Source organism: Thamnophis elegans, chromosome Z (genome assembly GCF_009769535.1).
Source record: "Thamnophis elegans isolate rThaEle1 chromosome Z, rThaEle1.pri, whole genome shotgun sequence".
NCBI lineage: Eukaryota > Metazoa > Chordata > Lepidosauria > Squamata > Colubridae > Thamnophis > Thamnophis elegans.
Window position 1 is genome coordinate 25,848,597 of NC_045558.1, and position 17,762 is coordinate 25,866,358.

Here is a 17,762-nt window from a genome sequence, read left to right on the forward strand (position 1 = left end):
TAAAAAGGGAAGGTTTGAGACTGGATGGAAATTGTCCAGATCTGTCGATCCAGTGTTGGCTTCCCAAGTTTCTTTCAGAGCTGATGGAATCATCTCATCTCCGTCACATAGTGTAATCCATTTCAAGATCAAACCATGTGGTAAGAGTTGGCTCTAAATCTTAGTTGACCACAATAACAGCTCAAGGGTTTCTGTTGTGGCCCAGCAGGAGCCACTGGAGCTGCAAACAGACTCCGACAGCGAGGGGCCTTATGAATCGGCTCTGGAAGATGTGGAGGACCCCAGACAGGGTTCCAACTCCGAGCAGGGATCAGAGAGACTGGTTGGCCACCAGGAGGCGCCTGAGGCCTTGGAGCAGTGGCAAGGAGACAAGGGAGGTGGTCCTGGATGCCCGGCAATGACGGGCAGATCGACGTAGAGAACAGCTACGCAGATACAAAAGATAAATGGATCCAGGTGGTTGTAATTAGGCTCCTCTCAAGATAGTATTTAAGGAGAGACTCTGGGAGGAGTCTGGTTTGCAGGATTCAACTTAATTCTCAATGCTGGAGAAGCTGTTATCTGTATCTGTCGAAGTCTGGGTTGCTGCCAAGGTTCTTTATCTGTTTGTTGTGTTTGGGCTTGCAGCCACCAAGATTTATGTTTCCTGCTAATAAAGAGTTGTGGCATTCCAGCTAAGCTTGTCTCGGCATTCGTTACTGGACGGAGGAGGGGGTCAGAACAGGTTTCTATCCCTATGACTCTACCTCAGTCAAACCCCATCAAAATCGCCCTCAGATTTGTCAAGTTAAGAATGTTACAATTAGTAACAGTCCTTGTCCACATGGAGCCATACAAGCACAATTTTTCTTCAGCTGATCCCTTATGATATGATTATTAAGAGAAAGGGATGTGATAGCCGGTAGGAAAGGAGCTACTCAGAATAGTCTTGAGTTGAGATTTGGGCAGAAAATAAATTTGATAAATATAAAATAAAATAATAAAATAAAATAATAATTTTATTATATGAATAAAATAAAAATAGGATGCTGATTTAACATAATATTTTATCCATATTGTTTTCAATGAGATATGTTGTTGATCATGTTCTTGTGTTATAGTTTTGGTTTAAGTGATAGATATTAATCTTACTGTAGGCAATGTAAAGGCACACAAAGCAAATGATTAAAAGCACTTAAAAGAAATGGAAATGTTTGGGATGTTCTGTCTTCCTTGCTATTATTATTTTTCTTATGAATTTCTTTTTTATGACTGTTAATCTGCCAAGTTATTTATTATCATAAAAAAGTAAAGATTAGTTAATCATGTGCCCATCTCACTGTTGCTAAATTTGCTGACAGTAACTGACATACTTAACATATTATTTTGACAGTTTGTCAGTGTGGCTGATCTATTTCCTTAGCTGGGTCTCCTCCATGTATTTATGTTGCTCAAGAAATGTGGACAAATGCCTTAACAAATAGTCCTGTGCGTTCACACGCAAGAATCCTACATAATTATCCTTTGCCCATTTTGGGCAATGTGGCTTTTCACCCACATTTTACTGTTGCTTGAAAAAAAGGGGGGAGGAATCAATATAATGTTTATTTTAATATTGAACTTTCTGTTTTCATTTGCTTATCCTTTCTGGATTTATTTTTTAATTCTTTATGACCTGTTGGTGTAGAGGAGAGCATCCAAGGAAAACGTTTACTTTTAATGAAATGATGAATTTCCCCCCCTCACTATACCAAATAGCAAGGATTGGTGAACAGGAAGTTCTACAGCAGCCATTTTGCCAAATTTGCTGGTGGTCAAAAAAAATTTAAACTAATAATTTGTAATATACTATTAAAAGAGTCAGTTTGGTCTAATGTTTAAGGCATAGTGCTAGAAACCAGGGGACTGTGAGTTCTAGTCAGGCCTTAGGCATGAAAGCCATCTGGGTGACTTTGAACCATTCACTTTCTCTCAGCCTATGATGTCAGATTCAGGCTATAAGCCAGTCAATCAATTCCTGTCACAACCAATGGATCGACACTGTGCTGATCTAAAAAAAAAGCATAACTTGCAATTGTAGGAAAATGCTAGGAAAAAAAACCAGTTAAAATTAAACAGATCAGGATAGAATATGTGCTAACAAAGCCCTATATAAGCTGTAAACAGAATAAAAGTGTAATAACTACTGCACATGAAATTACATTTAGGACAGGGAAATATGGTTGAAGATATATTAATACATCTGTATTTATAAATCTTTCATTTCTGGTATAGATATTACTGTATTTTTTATTTGTGTTAAAATTTCATTTTGTCTTCATGATGGGAGTAAATATAACTATGCAATATTCTGTTGCATAAATGAACATGCATTAACAAAAAAAAACCACTGCATTTAAAAAAGCAACACTCCACCCAGTCTGTTTCAAATCAAGACCAAAACCACAGTTCTAAACTTCAGAATTTTACATACTAATTACTTTAAATAACTCAGGGGAAAACAAACAGCAGCAATTAAATTCCAAATTAACACTGACCACAAAGCAAACCAAAAGAAAGATGGAAAGAATGGCTAGAAGCAATGTCAGTAGTCAAATTCATAAAGTCAGTCTTTCTATATGAGTTGCAATGAACAAGTAAACATATTTTAACACACCTGATGTTCTACCAAATATCATTGTAACACACTAATATTCTCCTGGAAAAAGTATGCAAGTATATTTTATAATTTTATAAATTGATGACTGTCCCAATGTTCAAGTCAATTATTACATACTACTTAAGGCTAAATGTCAAGGTTTGTCTCAATTCTGAATATGTTTTTCTTCTTTGAAAGATAGAAGAAATTTTATAATTGCATATTTTTCTACTCAGAAAAAAGAATTCCACTATAGGAAATGTTATGCTAAATATTTAGGTTATGAGTCACTTTAAGCAGACAATATAAAAGATGATGTAATTCCAGTTATTCAATTCAGTTTTTGTACTTGAATTTTACAAATCACTTCAGAAAAAATATTGAATTATTTGTGCCTGTCAAACTATGCCCATGTCATCCAAATGTATTGGACAAGAATTCAGTAACTATCAATGAGCATGGCTTCAGAGAAGGCAGGAAATTTAGGGAGGACTTCTTAAATTAGTGAGATTTAAACTTATAGACAGAAATCCCCAAAATAACAGTTCACATTACCCTTTTTACAACTTCTGAATGCAAAAGGAAATAAAATCCATGGAGGTCATGTATTGTATTTGTCAAACTATTTTTTTTTAAATCCCTCAAGTTCTCTAAAAAAAACAGCTTGGAATATGACTATATCTGTGGAAAATATGTCCTTCAGCTCAAAATGTTGCAAAGATCTAAGTCACATTCCAATGCAAATTAGAGTTATGCTTTATGATGGCATTGAGATCTTCTCCGATTCCTGCAGTGAGTGCTTCATAATACTTTCTCCAATCAGTTTAGAAGAGGGATGCACATCATAAGACAGCAGCTCTCTTAAAGGAAAATGAATATCTAAAGGGTTGCCTTTACAAAGACAAGGGGGGGTGGTATTTAATCTCTCTCAGGCAGACTAAGATATTAGGAAACTCTTCATAATTATATTAAATCTCATTCAGCAGAACAGGACATCATATGCACCGTGATTTCTCCTGTTCTGGAATTCTTTAATCAGAGGTTGTTGATCATCTGCCAGAGATGCTGTAGTAGACCATACACTGAGCAGGTAGATGAACTTCTAAATATTAATGTCATTGCTAACAATATGAGGAATTGGCTACAAGAATCCAAAGAGCACCATTGTTATTATTCAATACAATACAAAGCAATTAAATCTTATTTCAAAAGCAAAGCAAAAGTGTAATTCCTGAAAATTTCTTTTATAGTACTGTACCATGGCTAAGCATCAAGTCAAACTTGTTTCCTACTTCTTTAGATTACTTGTGTATATATATATACTTTTAATTTTAGAAACATTTCTCACTACTGTAAATGTTTCCCTAAGTGATATCAGGGTGTGGACAAGCCAATGCAGATAAGAAACCACATATCAAAGGTGTGGTCTGATTTAAAAAAGAAAAACAAACTATAAATAATTATCTGTTTTGTAAGTCACACATTGAGATATTTTTAATTAACAGTAATTTTCTAAAATACCTCTTATCATTCATACTGAACACAATTTGCTTATAATACAGAATGTATGCAGTGCTGCCTTGTTTATTTCTTATTTGTCTACTACATTGGTATGTTGCCTATTCCCAGAGGGTCTAAGCAGGTAACAAATGTGCCATTCTACAATTCCTACCGTGTTTCCCCGAAAATATGACACGTCCTGATAATAAGGCCATGCCACATTTTTCTGGTGGGCAAAAATATAAGCCCTCCCCACAAATAAGCCCCTGGACAACCCCCACCTCACCTCCGGCCAGGCAGTGCCGCTCACCAACCTAGCGGTATCCCGAAGGTGCCAAGCCACTGGAACCAGGGGGGAGCCAAAAGTGATCGCACTGCTTGGTGCCTTCGGGATACCGCTAGGTTGGTGAGCAGCACTGTGCCCAGCTAAAGAGGGAGGGTTGCTGGGTGGCTGCTCTCTTGCAAGTGGGCTCCCAAAGAGCCGGGCACAGCCTCATGGGCAAATGGCTGTGTTGCGCTGTCACAGCAGCGCAACCCAACAGCCATGAAGCGACCACGCTCATGAGCAGCTACCCGGCAAACCCCCTTTCCAGCCGGGCACAGCACCATTCACTGACCTAGGGGTATCGCCAAGCCACGTGAGTGCCTGTTCGCCGTTGCCCGTCTCCCGCGGCTTGGTGCCTTCGAAATGCCAGTGAATCACGCTCTGCACAGCTGGACGGGGGGTTGCACGAGTGGCTGTTACACACTCATTCACACGCCTCCCAGCCTCACGATACTCTGGCCCAGCTCTCCTTGCAGAGTCAGAGCACCTCTGCCGCCACTGCCATCCCAGCATGGCTTTTTCGGCGGCTTCCAAACCAAGTCTTCCAGCAGTGGCCGCTCTGAGCGTACACTCTATGGTTGTGGGCCAGCTGCCGGCAGAGCATACAACCATAGAGTATACACTCAGAGCGGCCACTGCTGGAAGACTTGATTTGGAAGCTGCCGAAAAAGCCATGCTGGGATGGCAGTGGCGGCAGCAGTGGAGGTGCCTGGCTCTGCAGCGAGAGCTGGGCCAGGGCATCATGAGGCTGGGAGGCGCACAAACGAGTGCGGAACAGCCGCTCGCACAACCCCTCTCTCCAGCCGTGCAGAACGTGCACTGGCATTTTGAAGGTGCCAAGCCAAGGAGCTGGGTGGCGGTGAACAGGTGCTCATGCAGCTTGGTGATACCCCTAGGTCAGTGAATGGCACTGTGCCTAGCTCTAAAAGGGGTTTGTGGGGTTGCTGCTCGTGAGCATGATCGCTTCATGGCTGTTGTGTTGCGTTGCTGCAACAGCGCAACACAACCATTCACCCCTGAGGCTATGCCCGACTCTTTGGGAGCCCACTCGCAAGAGAACAGCCACCCGGCAACCCCAAAACAATAAACCCTCCCCTCATAAAAAGGCCCAAGCAATATTTTGTGAGTAAAAAGAAAATAAGACGGTGTCTTATTTTCAGGGAAACACCGTATATTTCTTAGTCTTACCAAGTGTTGGATCCCAACATACCTGGAATATACAGGATTGGTGCAAATTAGCTCGGTGAAAGATCATATGCTTCACATACAAAGGTCTCTATTCCAGGATGGTCTTGGAGAATTGTAGCCATTTTTGATAGCACTTAGCCTAAATGAGTGGCAATATTTCAACAATGTGTTTGTCCATAGGTGAATTAATTACAATTTATTCAGGTATTTCCATGTTCTGAGTTTTTATGACCTGAATCAAGGACTAAGTCTTCACAATAAATTATGATAGGATATGTCTGACATTTATATTTCAGTGTGGTGTCTGAATATAGAAATATATGGTTTTGCTTGTCAAGGTTTCTATGCTCATGCTAAAAGTTAAATAGCAACATTTAAAGCTACAATTATTTTCCACATTATTGTAGAGCTTACAATCAATGAAACCAATGGCTGAAATTGCCAAACCCTCTAGTCAAAATGAAACACTGCCTTTTCCCTTCAGTTTCCTAATCCAGTTTCCCCGTTTTAAGATTTTGAATTAGCTTCAACAGAACCTGAATTCAATCCTCACAGCATAAGTTCTCTAAAGAGGAGCTTTATCAGAGGAAAGATCCTAATCTAAACAGTCAAACTTGGCATTTTGCCTAATTGTTTCTCCGGGGAAGAAAGACCAACATATTGAGAAAACATGGGAAATTTACAAACATCAATATAATAACATCTGGTCTCTCCATTAAAATCCCTGAATGAGGCAAAAAAAAAAATACCTCTTTTAATGAAAGCAGTGCACATAGTCTCTCTATTCTAAGAGACTTTTCTACTTGAAAAATTATTTTCAATGACTTAGACTTATATAGGCACATACTGAGCCATAGCTTGATCAACAGAATATATTTTGTCATAAACCATGCTACCAAACATCTAGTTCATAAATGTGCAAATGTGCATGTTTAGTATGGCCTCAGATTAATCTGAAGCCAGCTGGTGATTACGCTTTGGTTTGTGCACCCTTCTAAACATTTGTTTGCTTAACCATGGCTTGTTAAATAATTGTTTCATTTTACATAACATGCCTATAAATAATTTGCAAGTTACAATAGTAGATTCACGCAAGATCCTAAACAGCAATCAAACTCAATTTTAATCTTGTCTTCCATCTGAAACAGATCACTCAAATCAAACAGATCCTGAATGTTTATGTATGTACCAGTTTAACACAAAACTTGGGGGGAAAGTTGTTTGCAAATTTTGTCCTCTAAACCTTTCCACTATGGGATGGCTGGCTGTGGACAATGAACTCCTCCTATCTGCTTGACCCTCACTGGGTTTAAAGTTGAAACTTGGATCCTACAATGAAATCATGCGCATAACACCCATTCCCAAAGATGTTATTGTTTATTTAGGCTTTTATTCTGCTCTCTGTTTTGTCGGGGAAGCTAAAAGGTACAGAGTGTGAGATGGCAGGCATAAAAGAAAGGCATAAAAATGACGGCCGTCAGAAAGGAAAATATCCATTACACGTCAGACGAAGAACGTTTACCAAAAATGGTCGGAGGCTTCATCGGAGCGGATGTCACGAAGAGCGGGGCACCCGGAGGACACCTGCAAGTCCAGAACCCCGGACCAGATTCATGTGCAGAAGGCGCACCTCACCTCCTCCTCCTCCTGCCCCGCACCACATTCCTTCTCGTGCGCACCGGCCGATCTAAGGAGCTGATCCAGCCTCCCGCCCACCCCGGGATCCCCAGAGTTAGGCGTCCACCCCGGGATCTCCAGGCGGGGGCCCTTCCAGTGTTGGAAGGACCCTCGCCGTTCCAACCCGGCTCCCTCCACCACCACCACCACCTTCCCCGAAAGGAAGACGAGGCGGGCGCTTCTTGGCCGCCTTGCTGGAGGCTGCGAAGGATGGGAGGTGGGCACAAAGGGAAAAAGGAGGACGGCAGATCGGGCGAAGGGGAAGCCAGGCTCGGCACGGAAACCGTAGCAGGCAGCCCACAGGCCGAAGCCTCGGTCTCGGCAACAAGGGAAGGGCGCTGCGCTAGCCCTGTGGGTGTCTACCACACGCGCGGATCAGAAAGCCTCTCCCATTGGGGAAACACAGCCTGCCGGCCTGGCCTTCCTTCTCCGCCTCCTCCTCCTCCTCTCCCACCTCGCGCCCAAGCCCCAGCCTGGAAGGCTGTTCCCTGCCTCGCGTGGCCTCCGCCTCCCTGATCGCCCTTCCTGGGTTGCCGCGGCTCCCTACGTCTCTGCCGCAGGCTCAGGTTGACGGCTTGGCTGCTGCACCCCACCCCCACCCCACCCAATCTAGTTCAGCACCCGGCCGGGCCGACCGCGCGCTTGTGCAAGGCGCTGCAGCTTCTGGGCAAGCCCGGGGCGGGCATGCTGGCAGGAGCATCGGAAGGGCGGCGGCGGCGGCTCCTGCGAGGACCCTACCCCTTGGAGTGCTCCGTCTCCTCCTCATTGTCGCCGTCGATGCCGCAGGTGTCCTGATCGTCCAGCTCGAGGCTTTGCTGACTGGCGGCAGACTCGCTGTCCTCCGCCATCACGGGGAGAAGGTGGGTGGGAGGGGAGGAGGGACTCCCCGACAGGAGCCTATGAAATGCAGCCGGTTCGGCGCGCAGGGAGATGGGCCACAGCCGCCGGAGCAGCGTCTCCTAGCGGCCGGCTCCCTTGGATGCTGCCAGGCGGAGGTTCTTCATCCCCCGCAGGTACAGAGATTCAACCCCCACACCCCACACCCGATGCCCTCCTGCTCGTCCGAGGAGCTGGATCTTGGAGGACGGCTCTTCAATGAATGCCATCGCTCTTCCGACAGGCTCCCCGTGGGCGCTGCTCCGCCCCTGCAGTTACATCCACCGAACAGTCCGTTGAGGTTGGTTAGAGCAGAGGGAGCGGGGATGCCTCGCCCCGCAAAAGCAGCGTCGCATGAAGCCGGGCTGCTCAATGAAACATCCTGGGCCAAACATTGAAATTCAAATATTTTTACTACCGGTTCTATGGGCGTGGCTTGGTGGGCGTGGCATGGAATGGATACTGCAAAATCTCCATTCCCATCCCACTCTGGGGCCAGCCAGAGATGGTATTTGCCGGTTCTCAGAACTACTCAAAATGTCCATTACTGGTTCTCCAGAACCTGCTGAATCTCACCCCTGTATGTCCTCATTTATTTGTACCCATTACATGTATTCATAATCATGTTTATACTTATATCTGTTTTCTTAAACATATTTGACAAATAAAATAAATCAATAAATAATAAATTACCGCCAAGCCCAAGTCCGGGAACCACCTCAGAGTTGAGCAGCCTGCCAAGTAAAAGCGGTCAAAAGGCACTTTGGAACCATGTAACTGTGGCGAACTGGTAGAGCCTTCACTTTTTCTCTGCCCTGGCGGCATGTTTGCAATGCCTGTTTTGTGGGACTCAGCAGAGTAACACCCCCTCCCCCCCCCCAAAAAAAAACAGGTGGCAACCCACAGAAGCAACTCTTTGAAGAGAGATGTGGGGATGACTCTTGTCAAGAGGGCGGGGGAGTCATTTTGTTCTGAAATGTTGTCCGGCATCTTTGTCTAAGTTATTCAAATTAATGGGCAAAGAGATCTTGATCAAATGTATTTTAAAGAACAATTGTCAGCATAGAAAAACTGATCTTATTTCCAACAAATATGGATAATAGAAGAAATGTTTGCATCAATTTTTGTTTAAAATTTAGTTAATTTAGTTAATTTGAAAGGTGGTACCATCATTTTTTAAGAAAATGGTTTTCCCCCCTCCAAAAATGCATCTGATACTTTTATGCATTCTCAAAGGGAATTCTACAGTATTCTCTTTTTAAAAAAGAATTGTAAACTGCAAGTTGCTGATCATAAAAGTACTTTTCTCTATAACATGAGAAATATTTTTCATCTAAATGCTAAAGAGTACTGGAATGCTTCGCCCTTTCCTTGCCCTTTGACTATTGGCTTCTGATGGGTTCATAGCGCTTTCTCTGCCTGGTTAGCTGAGAACTAGGGTTTTATGTTGCTTCATACATTTTACCATTGTCAACTAACATCCTGCCATACTGTTGATTGGCTGTCAAACATCAGATGTCTAAAATTCTGCCAATCTTAAGTGTTGGGCTGCAGTGGCATACCAACTGTTTAGGCCAAGGAAGATGATGGAGAATGGAAAGTCACCATCATGGTCACCATCATGATAACATTAAAGAAGACTAGAGTAAGAATGGCATGCAAGCTTTTTTAAAATATTAGTTCCACTGGCATTATGTGTTACTTTCCATTTTTTAGTAAATAAGACTTTTCTTTTACATTGCATCATACAGCAGAGTTCCTAACTAGCAGAGGAAAACTAATTGGCATAAGGCCTTACAAACGATTTATTCTATTAAAATTTCCCCAGTCAGAAAAATGTATTTCACACAAAACATTTCCCTATTCCCCAATCTTGCATTTCACAACCTTACATTATTATGTGAGGGGGAAAAAATCATTAAAAACACTTGCTACACATTTTTAAAAAGCCAGATTTTTCAGCAATTTTTATCGGCTACTTCTTAAAAGCCCTATCCTGTTGTTTTACAAGGCATAATAGACCAGCTTTGGCCAAAAGCATTCTACACCATTAGTTTGGACTACGTACTGAAACAGCTACAGCATTAAAAGAGTTAAGGCAAATTGGAACTGATAGAAAAAAGATCGTCACAATGTAGAAAAGATGTGGAGACTCTAGAAAGCGCGCAGAGAAGAGCAACAGTGATGATTAGGTGACTGGGGACTAAAACATGAAGAACGGTTGCATGAGCTGGGTATGTCTAGTTTAATAAAAAGATTCTCCCTCCCAAACTTCCTTTCATAATAGTGAAAAGGTAGATAGAATTCAAGAGACAAAATACATGACATTGAAGAAGGCTGCTTCATAGCTGACATAAAACATACAGGTTGCTTCTGTAGTTTAAAAAAAACACATTTATGCATTTATTTTAAATTGTTGCACTTTATGAATAATATTCAAGCATAATGCTGTGGGTGCATTTATAAGAAACAAACAGCTATTAAACAAACAGCTATTAAAGAGTGCAGAGAAGAGCAACAAAGATGATTAGGGGACTGGAGACTAAAACATATGAAGAACGGTTGCAGGAACTGGGTATGTCTAGTTTAATGAAAAGAAGGACTAGGGAGACATGATAGCAGTGTTGCAATATTTCAGGGGTTGCCACAAAGAAGAGGGAGTCAAGCTATTCTCCAAAGCACCTGAGGGCAGCACAAGAAGCAATGGGTGGAAACTAATCAAGGAGAGAAGCAACTTAGAACCGAGGAGAAATTTCCTGACAGTTAGAACAATTAATCAATGGAACAACTTGCCTCCAGAAGTTGGGAATGTCCCCACCCTGGAAGTCTTCAAGAAGATGTTGGATAGCCATTTGTCTGTAACAGTATAGGGTTTCCTGCCTAGGCAGGGGATTGGACTAGAACAGTGTTTTTCAACCTTTTTTGTGCAAAGGCACACTTTTTTCATGAAAAAAATCACGAGGCACACCACCATTAGAAAATGTTAAAAAAATTTAACTCTGTGCCTATATTGACTATATATAAAGTATTTTTCCCACGGCACATCTTACACTATGTCACGGCACACTAGTGTGCCACGGCACAGTGGTTGAAAAACACTGGACTAGAAGACCTCCAAAGTCCCTTCCAACTCTGCTATTATATTGTATTGTATTGCAAGACTTATTTTTCAGAATAAGATAAAGATCCTTTGAAAAAACAGCCTAAACTTGACTATCCATTAAACAAGTAGTTTACCAAGTTCTCACACAAGATTTTTATATTTTATATAGTTAGTTCAGTCAGTTCTTATGAGTAGGTACACATTTTCATTTTTTTGCATAGGCCCTTAAAAATATTTAAAGTTTGAAGAGGCTCTCTAGGCAGGCAGGCTTAGCAAAGCAAGAGCTCATATGCTGTAGTTGATAAAAGATTGTGTACTGAATCAGGGTGATGATTTGTGAAGGCCAATGGTGGGAAACACAGGGGCTGGAAGTTGTTCGTCTTCAAAGTTTTGGTTGTTTCAGATTGCCATCTTTAAAATTCTGAATAGAGTGTCTATAGATATTCTCATTCATCCAGTTGCCTCTTGAAAAAGCACCTTTGGTACACTCTGAATAGAGAATAATTCCCACAATTATGGGAAAGATTGTTTATATTTCACCACAAATGACATATCCCTTTTCCTGTGTGATTATGTTTGCACATGCATGAACATGGGAACTAAAATGAGAAGAGATATGTATTACAGCATCATGATGCAAACTTCACCCCCTTATGTTCAGTGTTGCTTGCATGAACAGCAATTTTTGTTCTGTATTCCCAACTTTAGTAGAATCCTACCTATCCTTTTAATTTGGAATATACAGCTTCTTTCCGGCTGAGGAACATGTTTAGCTTTTAAGTATTGCATTTATTTTCCAAAATGGGTGGGAACAACACAAAGATTCAATATTTCATTTGTATTAAAATAAAAAGATATGGTTTTTTTATTCTTCATTGTTTTTAGATGGATTTTTATGGTTCTAAATTTTTAAAAAATCCCTTTGATTTTAAAACCTCAATATCTGTTCAATGATTTGTTACTATATACGGATGAAACTCAAAAAATTAGAATATCATGCAAAAGTTCATTTATTTCAGTAATGCAACTTAAAAGGTGAAACTAATATATGAGATAGTCTCATTACATGCAAAGCAAGATAGTTCAAGCCGTGATTTGTCATAATTGTGATGATTATGGCTTACAGCTCATGAAAACCCCAAATCCACAATTTCAGAAAATTAGAATGAATATTACATGCAATCAATAAAACAAGGATTGTACATAGTACAATATTGGACCTCTGAAAAGTATAAGCATCCTTACTTGGTTTGGGCCCCATTTGCCGTAATTACTGCCTCAATGCGGCGTGGCATGTAAGCTATCAGCCTGTGCACTGCTGAGGTGTTATGGAAGACCAGGATGCTTCAATAGCAGCCTTCAGCTCTTCTGCATTGTTTGGTCTCATGTCTCTCATCTTTCTCTTGGCAATGCCCCATAAATTCTCTATGGGGTTCAGGTCAGGTGAGTTTGTTGGCCAATCAAGCACAGTAATCCCATGGTCATTGAACCAGGTTTTGGTGCTTTTGGCAGTGTGGGCAGGTGCCAAGTCCTGCTGGAAAATGAAGTCAGCATCCCCATAAAGCTTGTCTGTGGAAGGAAGCATGAAGTGCTCCAAAATCTCCTGGTAGATGGCTGCGTTGACCCTGGACTTAATGAAGCACAGTGGACCAACTCCAGCAAATGACATGGCTCCCCAAATCAACACAGACTGTGGAAACTTCACACTGGACTTCAAGCATCTTGCAGTGTGTGCCTCTCCATTCTTCCTCCATACTCTGGGTCCTTGGTTTCCAAATGAGATGCAAAAGTTTCTCTCATCAGAAAAGAGGACTTTTGACCACTGAGCAACAGACCAGGTCTGGGTTTTTTTAACCCAGGTAAGACGCTTCTGACTTTTGCTAAGTCATCGACTTGTGACTGGTCCTAAAATCCTTGACTTAGACCAGCCGCAGGTCCTTGACTTATGACTTACAGCCGGCAACAACTCAGCCGTGCCTGATAGCAGGGCAAGGTGCTGAATCTCTGTACATAGTTGTTGTTGCCATTCTACCGAATAAAATAGCTGTTCTCTTACCTCAGCCACCTCTTCAGTTAATACTGAACTTAACACTGGCGAAAAGGGTGGGATTCTGATGGTTCCTGCCTGAACAGCTACAGAAAAGGAAGCTCAATTAATTTCCTTCCTTTTTGTACAAGAGGATTTTTTTTTACCTCAAGCTGCGACAGCCACGGCTTCACTCCCGCCGTTCGCAACCTTTGGAACCACTGGAGAGTTATGGGCTGGCTTTTTGGAACGCTTTGAATGCTTCCTCATAGCGAATAACAGCCACAACTTACCCTCGGACCGCAAGTGTAGCTTTTTCCTAGGCTCGTGCGGTCCCGAGATGTTTAATACAGCCAGGGCTCTTGCTTCACCTTTGGTTGTGTATAAACTAAATTGGGACACTCTTATAAATAAGCTAAAGAATCACTACGCCTCAACGCCTTCTAGGATAGCCCACCGGTATGCTTTTAGGCAATGTGTGCAGAGAGACACCAAGACTGTAAGCCAATTCTTACAGTCTCTCCAAACAGCGGCTATCCAGTGCGAATTCATCAACCTCGACAATTCCCTCGTTGAACAGTTCATCTGCGGGGTTTGGGATCTCCACCTGAAGTGGAGATTGTTCGCTCAGGCAGAAATCACTCTACAACAGGCAGTGGAGGAGGCTAGAGCCACTGAACTTTCAGAACAATCGACAGCTGAGATGCACCACTACCAGCAACCGCTCACTCCTCCCCAGAGAACCTGCCTCAATGATGAGCTGGCTTCCCTAGATGATCTGGAGGAAGAATAGGTAGACTGCCTCAGTGCTCTACCCAGATGGCTGCCGGCCAGCCGCGTCACGGTAGCCACTTTTTGGGGTTGCAAAGGCAACCACACCCGCTCCTTTTGTCCTTTTAAGGCTGCCATTTGCCTCAGGTGCAACAAGAAAGGATACCTGGCCCCGGTATGCCATGCCACCTTGCCACCCGCCCCGCAACCTGATGGCTGCCCACCACTTTACACCAGCCGGCACAGCTGTGCTTTCAGCAGCCCCGCCACCAGCAGCAGCGGAAAGACAACTGCTAGGCCATTAATAAGAATCCACCGGACACCCCTTCAGAGTCGGTGAGCAAGGCATCAACTGACTCTAAGAAGATCACCGTGTCTCTGCTGCTTGAAGGATCACCTTGCACCATGGAGGTTGACTCTGGCTCCTCCTGCTCCCTCCTCTCCTGGGCCACACTGTCCCAGTTGTGCCCAACCATCTCCCATGACCACCTGACCCTCAGGACTACCAGGAGACTCAAATTCCCACCCTGGGCAGTTACTCTGTGTAGGTTGATTATGGAGCTTTCCACGGTAAACTTCCTGTTCTGGTGGTGGGAAAGCCATTGCCTGCCCTGTTGAGGCTTGACTGGTTCCCCTCACTGGGCCTTTCTCTCTTGGGGGTTCATCAAACCACGGCCGCTCCATCTACCTTTGAGGACGTCATTTCTGATTTTGCTGACTCTTCAACAGTAAGTTGGGGGAATATAAAGGTACCCCAGTTCCTTGAATTTGGACCCCCAGGTTGCTCCTATCAGGCTGAAGGCTCACAGGGTGCCCTTTGCTTTGAGGCCAAGGTTGATGCCGAGATTGACAAGCTGTTGGCTCAGGGGGTCCTGGAGCCCGTCGACCACTCCAAATGGGAGACCCCCATAGTGGTCCCAGTTAAGGCCGATGGGTCTATCAGGATCTGTGCTGACTATAAGTCGACCATCAGCCTCGGTGTCCAGGCAACCCCTATCCAGTCCCTGTTGTGCAGCACCTGCTCCATTCTTTAGGACAGGGCTGCATCTTTGGCAAACTTGATATGGCACAGGCCTACCAGCAGAGGCCCCCATTGCTTTTTATTCCCGGACATTCTCTCCCGCTGTGACAAACTACAGCCAGATCGACAAGGAGGCTCTGGCTGCCATGTCCAGGATTAAAAAGTTCCATGACTATTTATACGGACGGCATTTTATGCCCTTCACTGACCACAAGCCACTTCTTGGGCTTCTGGCCAGTGACCATCCTACCCCCCCTTTCTCTCTCTTTGGATGACCCACTGGATGAAATTCCTCACAGCGTATTCCTATACGCTGCAGTACCATCCGGGCAAACAGCTTGGGTATGCTAATGCCCTCAGTGGCTGCCCTCTTCCTACTACTGACCCTCACCCAGTTCTCTCCATGTCTGTGCTTTCCATTGCCTTTCTCGATCTGCCTCTTACTGCCTCGGACATGGCGGCCCTCATCGATGGTGCCACTACAACTGAGGCGTTCTGGGCAGGTCTGACACTGGCCCGCCTACTTAAGCAATCACGCATGCGCTTCATTTGTGCAGGCGCCCTCACTAGGGGGAAAGGAGTGCTAAGTCCTCGACTTGCGACCGGTCCTAAAGTCCTCAACTTACAACCGGCCACAGGTCCTCAATTTATGACTGTCAGCTGGCAACAGCTCAGCCGCACCTGATTGGCTAAGGCGCGGCAGGTTGAGCGCGGGCTGCCCAAGCATTCCTATTGGTCGCCCTGCTTGACAGCTCTAGTATAAATAGCTGTCAAGCAGGGCGAAGTGCTGAATTGCTGTACATAGTCGTTGTTGCTGTTCTACCAAATAAAATAGCTGTTCACTTATCTCAGCCGCCTCACGCCTCTTCAGTTAATACTGAACTTAATAACGTTGTTTGTTGTTCAGGAGCGGCTTGACAAGGGGAATACAACATTTGAAGCCCATGTCCAGGATCCATCTGTGTGTGGTGGCTCTTGATGCACTGACTCCAGCCTCAGTCCACTCCTTGTGAAAGTCCCCAACACTTTTTGCATGGCCTTTTCCTCCAGGCTGCGATCATCCCTGCTGCTTGTGCACCTTTTTCTTCCACACTTTCCCTTTTACATAACTTTCTATTAATGTGCTTTGATACAGCACTTTGGGAACATCCAACCTCATTTGCAATTACCTTTTGAGGCTTTCCCTCCTTATGGAGGGTGTCAATGATGGTTTTCTGCACAACTGTCAGGTCAGCAGTCTTTCCCATGATTGCGATTTCTACTGAACCAGACTGAGAGACTCAGGAACCCCTTTGCAGGTGTTATGACTTAATTAGCTGATTAGAGTGGGACACTTTGAGCCTAGAATATTGCACCTTTTCACAATATTCTAATTTTCTGAGATTGTGGATTTGGGGTTTCATGAGCTCTAAGCCATAATCATCACAATTATGACAAATCACGGCTTGGACTATCTTGCTTTGCATGTAACGAGTCTATCTCATATATTAGTTTCACCTTTTAAGTTGCATTACTGAAATAAATGAACTTTTGCACAATATTCTAATTTTTCAAGTTTCACCTGTAACTGTATTCTAAAATGACCTTATTCCTTTCTCTGCTGGAAAAAAAGCATATACTGCAAATCATGGTTTGTGATAGTATTAATTCTGGAATCTGTTTTGAATTTCTATGAACCCGGAGGGAGCATATATAAAACAAACAAGAAAATTAAATACTAATAAATCCTCTCTCCCTAAATTCTGTATTTCAAAAAAACGGAGCCATTTTATTACCAGTCTTCCATACTTACTTTATTCAATGACATGAAACACATCCCACAATTTCTCTATCCAAATTTGGATGTCTTAAATTAGGATCATGATTTTTTTTTATTTTTAACCCACCTTTATTATTATTTTGAAATAGCTCAAAGTGACAAATATTTCATTTATTTATTTATTATTTCCCCCCTTCATTATTTTTTAAGAAATAACTCAAGACAGCGAGCATATCCAACATACCTTTCTCCAGTTTTCTCCAATGAGTTAGCTTGGGCTGAGAGTGATTGGCCCAAAGGCAGCTAATTTCTCGTAACCAAGGCAGAACTAGAACTCAAGGTCTCCTGATTTTTACCTTGATGCCTTAACTAAACTGGTATTATTTTATTCATGAGAAGTGCTCCATTTGCATACAGTAATTACATTCACCTTGCCAATGGCTTTATTTCAAATAATAGTCCATGAAAGTACAACGGAGCAGATGTCAGTGTTTACTGAGCAATAACCTTGGCCTATGGTGGCTATGAGGAGGTTGGCCAAGAGGCTATCAAAAAGTATTGAGTCTCAGTTCATTGCAACTATGGTGGTCCCTGTCAGCAGCTGAGTCAAAAAGACAACCTAGAAGCAGTCAAATGCTCCCTGGAAAAGAATCCATGGGGTGGTGTGAAAAAAAAGCAGCCAGTTCAGATTGGCAGTTTTTATTATTTTATAGGCATTTATATCACTCAGTCCATCAATGTTGAAAAGTCTTTGATTAACAGACATGTATGTAGATAGGCAAAGAAACTGATTCTCTCTCTCCCTCTTTTTTTTTTTTTTTTTTTTTTGATTCTCAGTGGAGCCATTCCCTCTAGCTACCAGGGAATTAGTTCTGTCTGACTTTGTTTTTTCTTATGCA

At 43.0% G+C, this 17,762-nt stretch overlaps 1 protein-coding gene and 1 pseudogene across 1 annotated transcript in view; both read right to left on the minus strand.

Annotated features, from left to right (window-relative positions):
• The window catches only part of NMT2 (N-myristoyltransferase 2), a 38,889-nt gene extending 30,706 nt beyond the window's left edge, over positions 1-8,183 (minus strand). Inside the window, exon 1 of the mRNA XM_032235483.1 lies at positions 8,046-8,183. Within this exon, the coding sequence (XP_032091374.1) occupies positions 8,046-8,155 (110 nt within the window). The 5' untranslated portion in view covers positions 8,156-8,183. The remainder of the gene's footprint in view (positions 1-8,045) is intronic.
• Positions 8,184-13,823: 5,640 nt separating this feature from the next.
• LOC116520734 overlaps positions 13,824-17,762 on the minus strand; it is a 29,831-nt pseudogene continuing 25,892 nt past the window's right edge.